We start from the raw sequence: 6,992 nt of genomic DNA on the forward strand, positions 1-6,992 counted from the left end.
TTACATACAAACTCTGACTCTTACTGTTGGGGGTTTACCTCTCTTATAGGTCCAAAGAGAAATGCTCATTGAAGGATTTGAAAGTAAATCTGAGGAGTTAAAAAAAGAGATAAAACAACTAAAAGAAGAGAAAGAAAGAAAACAAACAGACTTCTCAACTGTAGCACACATCCTGGATGAAATTGGCAATGTAGTGATCGCAGTAGCACCTTTAAATCTTAAGATGGCTGGTTTAGGGCTCAAATTTATCGGTTCACGTTTAAAAGAAACTCAAAATTCCCAGTGAGGGAGTTATTAAATGAGACTTTTTTTTCAATAGCATGACTCACTTTTAAATATATGTGTAATAGCTTTTTCATCAAAGAAAAGTTAAAAAATATAAAGTAATTACAAAGGATAACAGGGCCTACCAGTCAAAAAACAAACTAACCAACTTAATTATGATTGGATTACTTAATTTTAAATAGTGGAAGCCAAATTAGATCATGAAATTATTCATGTAAAAGACTTAACTAAAGTGAAAAGACAAATGGCTAGATGAAGAAAACATTTATCATTTATATTATATTCACAGAGTTCACTAATGTTATAATGAGTTCTTTTAAACCAGTGAAAAGTGAGAAAAAATGTATTTTTAAATAGATAAAAATAAGAGAATAAAAATGCCTGATTTTACTAATAATTAAAATTGTCCTTGGGCCAGCAGGTGGCCTGGAGTTTGCTGTGCTGGATCCCACAAGCCCAGCTTCACGTTTTGAGTTCTGATTCCAGCAGCTTGAGAATAACTCTGAGTGTGTGTGTGTGTGTGTGTGTGTGTGTGTATGCATGCCCAAAATCCTGAGAGGAGAGGAGAGGAGAAGGGAGGAGAAAAGAAGGGATTTTGGTGCGGCCATCCCCTGGGGGGTGATTTCTCACTCTCTTGAGAACATACACATCCTATGGAGTACAAAAAAAAAAAAAAAAAAAAAAAACTAAACTAAAAAATAAAAGTTGTTCTCGTTTTGCCTCTATCATGGGTAAGAAAATAAAGTTCTGACAGGACTCTGGGTGGTAAGGATTTGGGGAAATAGGCAGTCTCTCATATTTGCTAGTGATGATATGAACTATTGCAATTACATATCAAAAATTTAAGTACACATATCTTTGTCTAGCAATTTCATACACAGAAACTTATAGGCTTGGGACCAGCAGTTGGTGTAATGGCTATGTCACTGGACTCCCATGTAGTCGACTGTAGTTCGAGTCCCAGACCCGGTGGCTTAAACTCATGACGGGCACATATGCGTGCACGCCCAAGATCCTGAGAGGAGAATGGAGAAGGGATTGTGGCATGGTCATCCCTTCTGGGGGGTGATTTATCACTTTCTGTCTCTCTGCCTCGCTTGGGGGGTGGAGGTGCCCTATAGAAAAAACCTCTAAAAAAAAAAAAAAAAAAAAGAAAGAAAGAAAGAAAGAAAAGAAAAAGAGAAACTTACAGGCTTGTTTACTCAAGTTAAAAAAGACATGTGATAGTATTGTAATTGGACCAGTTGTGGATCTGGTCCAATTACAATACTATCACATGTGTCGTCTTTAACCTTTTAATGTAATCCAATTACATTGTGATGAACCCAATTTCAGCTGCCCGTCATGTACAAGGCCAACAGTCAAGAGGTAAGGGTTGGTGAAAAGAAAAGGTAGTTTTAGTTGGGAAACTGGTGACCTGGGAAGATAGTGAACCAATGATCAAAGATCACTTCCAATGTCTCAGGCTGGGTCAGGGGCTCTAATGGGTGAGATAAGGAAAGGGGCAGGTGGGCAATATGAGCTCTCCTGCACAGCCACAGGGCAACTTGTTGGCTCCAGAGTTGCTATGTGTAGGGTCAATGCATCCTCAAGGCCAATATCATCAACAAGTAATAAGCCATTTCTGTGTTCTCTATTTGTTCTTGTGCTATCATATTCTATTCTCTTCCCTACTCCCCATCCCCCATGTTCCAAACTGTCTTCAGCATCCATCCATAACTATTTTCACTGCTTTTATGCCCTCCAATATTTTAATCTCTACAATAGAGTGTGGATAGTCAGTATATATTAAGTTGATACATATAATATCTTTCTTTTTATAGCCTGGCTTGCTTCACCCAGCAATAAAGCTTCCATATTCAACCACTTTCTATCAAATTCCAGGGTCCTTTATATGGATGAATAGTATTTCATAGAGTATATGTGCCACATTTTTTCAATCCATTTATCTGTTTGTGGACATTTGGGTTGGTTCCATGTCTTAGTGGTCATGAATAATACTGGAATAAACATTGACGTGCAAGCACTTTTCCAATTAAGCATTCTCCTGTCCTTTGGGTAGATACCCAGAAGTATTCACCAATTTCTAGGCCTTCAATATAAAGGACATAGATTTAGGAGATAGGACAGAAGAGATTCACCAAATAGGAAAGGACATACACACTCATCTCAGTCTGCCTCTGCTCTCTCTGAGGGCCCAGACACTCACAGACATTCTGTGATTCTCAAGTTTATCACACATGACAATTACCCAGAAAGGAAGTCACCACCATTGGCTTCCAGCACAATTATGATGTTTAAAACAAAAAAGAAAGTGCCTGAATTAGGCAAACTTCTCACTGTTCCCATAGTTCTTTTCAGCCCTGTCTACTTAAGCTGAAATGAAACCATAGTTTGTATAAGAGGATCAAAATCTCATTGAAGAGACAGCAGGTGGCATGTAGGATAAGACATTTGATCCTGCATGGCCTACCGCACAGTTTGAATCACAGACCTGGCAGCTTGGAAATCAAGCCAGGCAGGTGTACATATGTTCAAGATCCCAAGAGGAGAATGGAGGAGAAGAGATTGCGGTAAGGCCATCTCCTCTTGGGGGTAATTTTTCACTCTCTCTCTCTCCCTCTGGTGAGCACATGTGTCCTATAGCTAAAACCAAAAACAGTAACAATAAAGAAACTCACTGAAAATGATTCCCACAGGATGACAGAGAGGAAGAATCTGCACGTAGTCCATAGCGTCCTTAGACACCAGCATCGTGATTACCCCTGCTTCTTCCTTCTCTCTGATGTAGTTGCTGTGCAGTTCTTCTTTCTTCAGGGCTTTGAAGTAATCACTTTCCAGTTTAAAAAAAAAAAAAATACCAGCAGGAGAAGTCCTGAAGTCCCACAGCTTAGCTAGCCCCCAAGACCCACTGGTGTCAATCAGAGGAACGTTGTGAATCCTGCACATCTGAATGGTCTGAAGAGCAATGAGGGGCAGGGAAAAATCTCTGCTTTCTCATCCAATCTCCCCTCACACATGAGCAATAGGAGTATGAACACTCTGTCAGCCTGAGGGGGCAGCATTTTCAGTGAGTTTTGTTATGTTTGTTGTTTTTCTCATTGTTTGCTTTAGCTATAGGGCACATGGCTCACCAGAGACAGAGAGAACGTGATCATGTTAACACGAAATTGTAGCTTTTTAAGTTTTATTCATTTCTTTCTTCCATGAGTGAGAGAGACAGAAAAAAAGAGAGAAAAAGAGATGGAAAGCCCCAGCGGGAGTCTCAGTCTGATCCACCCCCATTCCAGCAGCCTCCAATGGCATTCACATGCTCAGGGAAGTCTCCAGATGCGCACCTGGAACCTCCCACATGGGTCAACTTTGCAGAGCACCGCCCTGTGCTCCACCACTCCCAGCCGCTATAGCACTTTACAGATAGAAGGGAGCCAGAAGTGAGGGCAAGGACAATAAATGCAGTGTAAAAAGATTGTCCACAAAATATGAAATTAAGTTTTCAAATGTTGGAGTAGTTACATACACACAAAATAAAGCTGCAGGAAAAAGACTTCTTTAATATTTCAAAGTTCATAAAGAATTACAGGATTCTTGAAAAAATAAACACATTTCAAGTACCTTCTCAACAAATGTGTAGGAAGACAGGTCGACGTGAACTCTTGCACACAGGGTTGACACAGCTAAAATCCTTTCTTCTTTTCTCAGACTTTGTCTATAGCCTGTCTCACCAGCCCTGCCTTTTCACCCATTAGCCTGCACTTGAATAGCCCCCACAGAACCAATTTCTCAAGGAATCTTCACTGTTGAAGTAGAAGGCAGGGATTGAAATGTGTTAGGGATGCAAACAAAAACAGAGCACAGCTGTCTCTTGGAATACTGAAACTAACTTAGCAAGTAGAAAAGCTGAGGAGAGCATTGCTGGTCTTCTTTGGCCTCCTCTGTCTTCAGTTAAATTCTGCCTCGTGTATACTTGGCACACGGGGAGGAGTAGGAGCTTTAAACAACGTTTCTGCATCTTGGGACAGTCCTGGGAGTCAAAGACTCATAGCAGGGGGACAGAGTGAGCTTCTATGGCAGGTTCCCTGGCCTTGAAGTTAGATCAGGGCAGGAACCTCTCTGCAGTGAGGGGACAGTGAGGGCAGCAGGACAGCAGCCCCTGTCTCTGGAACACAACACAACTGCCATGAAAATTGGGCCTGCTGTACCTTATGCCAAATGTACCTGGGACTTGTTTATTTTCCTCAGCCACTTACTTTAGGCCACTGGTCTCATTATTTCTGCCATCCCCTGTATCAACTAACAAACTCTTTATGTTTACAGAGAAAAGGATGCTTTCTACTGTAAACAATCAACTCTAACATGATCATTTCAGGGGACCAGCAGTTGGCATAATGGCTATGTTGTAGGACTCCCATGTAGTCGACTCCGGTTCTAGTCTCAGACCTGGTGGCTTAAACACACAAGGGGCATGTGTGTATACATGCACAGGATCCCGAAAGGAGAATGGAGGAAAAGGGATTGCGGCGTGGCCATCCCCCCCAGGGGTGGTGGTGGTGGTGGTTATTTCTCACTTTCTGTCTCTCTGTCTCTGTCTTTCTGGTGAGGACACTCACCCTATAGCGAAAACCTCTTCATAAAATGTGGAGGGCATTGCGTATGGAAGCCATCTTGAGAACTCTGCCATCTTGAGAACTACCCGCCATCTTGAGAACTATCTGCCATCTTAGAAACCGAAACCTTAGGTTTCACTTCCTCATTGAGCAAACCTTTTTTTTCAGAAATCATGTGACCAACTGTTCTCCCCTGGGGTGGTTGGGTTTCTAGGCAAAGGGAGAGATCCACCCACATCAATGATTGGCTCATACTATTCTACCTCATTTGCATTTCAGGCAACCAATCGGTGCCCAGACACCAAATCAGTCCCCCCCAGCCTGTATATAAGCTCACAATTCTTCTTTAATAAATGAGACATGATCAGCACCTTGTCTTGTCTCCACTCTGCGTGTCTGTGTGTGTCTGTCCCTTCTCTCACTTCCTCCTCCAGGAAACTGTTCGACTGTCTTGCAGGCTGGGACAATAAAAAAAAGATGATAATTTCAGATTCAGGCAATTAGCATGCGAGTTAACCACCTCACAGGTGTAAGTCGGAATTGGCTTCCAAACACCCACAGCACACTGCTTACTGCATACAATGGACTGAATGTTTATGTCTCATCAATATTCACATTGGGATAATTACAGAAAGTGAGTCTTGGAGAAGTGATTAGGTCATGAGATGGGGCTCTCGTGAATGGCGGGTGTCCTTACCAAGCTCTGAAGAGAGTAGAGTTCTTTTCTTCCATCATATGAAGGCAGCATTACAAGTCACCGTATGTGAACCGCAAAGTGGGCCCTCAGAAATGTCAGACTTACTGGTTCCTTGGTCATGCACCTCTCAGCCTCCAGAACTTTGAGAAACAAATGCTGTATGCACACTCAAATATCATATGTGGCCCAGCCTAATGCCATAGTCAAAAGCAAACTGAATTACATGCTAAAAGCCACATGGATGACTATTCAAATCCCTGGGATCCTGTCCTGATCTAACTTCAAGGCCAGGGAACCTGCCATAGAAACTTCACTCTGTCCCCCTGCTATGAGTCTGATTCCCAGAAGGACAGTTCCAGAATGCAGACACGTCGTTTAAATTTCCTACTCCTCCCTGTGTGCCAGGTACACGTACGGAGCAGAATTTAATTGAAGACAGAGGAGGCCAAAGAAGACCAGGCAACACTCTCCTCAGCTCACTTGCTTGCTAACCCTCAAAAATGTCAGACCTACCAGTCCTTGGTCATGCCACCTCTCAGCCTCCAGGACTGCCAGAAACAAATGTCTGTTGTATGCACACTCAAAAGCCATATGTGCCCAGCCTAGTGGCACAGTCAGTAGCAAACTGAATTGCAGTACTGAAAGCCACATGGACCACTACAGATTCAAATCCCTGGGCTGCCTTGCGAATGAACAGGGTACACTTATGCATGGTTAAGATCTTGATGTTCTGGAGGGAATCATGACCTGATGAGACACTGTTGAGAGGGTCTCTCTCTCTCTCTCTCGTGCATGCACACACTCCTGAATAAAATATATATAAATATTTTTAAACCACACAGTTTATAGTATTTTATTACAGCATCCCTAATGTACGAAGACATTCTGAAACAATTTAAAATAAATTTACCACATAGATAAAATAACAATTTGGTCCAGTTTCAACTTGCTGTTATCATAAAGCACTGTCTCCTTATTTATCCACCATCGTAATAAAACTGTATCAGTCCCTGAAACTGTATCTATTGCCCCCAATTTCTGTCCAAACCCAGGGGATGAGTATAATCAGTCATTATAAGTAATCTTTCCAATCTTACATGTGCTAATATAATAACTCAATGTACACAGTTGAACATTAACATGTGATTACCTTGTGTATAGTCTTGCTTGTTAAATACTTGTCTAATACATGAATGATTAATGGATTGCAATACTCTGTTCCTTGTAGTAAACATTTTTTTAAGAATTATTTTACTTGGGAACCAGCAGTTAGCATAATGGCTATGTCACTGGACTCCCACGTAGTCGACCGCAGTTCGTGTCCCGGACCCGGTGGCTTAAAACTCACACCGGGCGCGTGTGCGTGCGTGCCCAAGATCCCGAGAGGAGAATGGAGGAGAAGG

General features: G+C 42.0%; 1 protein-coding gene across 4 annotated transcripts in view; it reads left to right on the forward strand.

Annotated features, from left to right (window-relative positions):
- The window catches only part of LOC102501296 (guanylate-binding protein 4), an 80,951-nt gene that overhangs the window by 21,662 nt on the left and 52,297 nt on the right, over positions 1-6,992 (forward strand). For 2 of the 4 annotated variants that reach the window (XM_027770564.1, XM_027770573.1), the window contains one exon: positions 50-627. The exons of the other annotated variants lie outside the window; for them this stretch is intronic. In XM_027770564.1, the coding sequence (XP_027626365.1) occupies positions 50-286 (237 nt within the window). In that variant the 3' untranslated portion in view covers positions 287-627. Of the gene's footprint in view, positions 1-49; positions 628-6,992 lie in introns of those variants that run through there. 4 annotated transcript variants of the gene reach the window in all.

Source organism: Tupaia chinensis, unplaced genomic scaffold, assembly GCF_000334495.1.
Source record: "Tupaia chinensis unplaced genomic scaffold, TupChi_1.0 Scaffold000023_1, whole genome shotgun sequence".
Taxonomy (NCBI): Eukaryota; Metazoa; Chordata; class Mammalia; order Scandentia; family Tupaiidae; genus Tupaia; species Tupaia belangeri.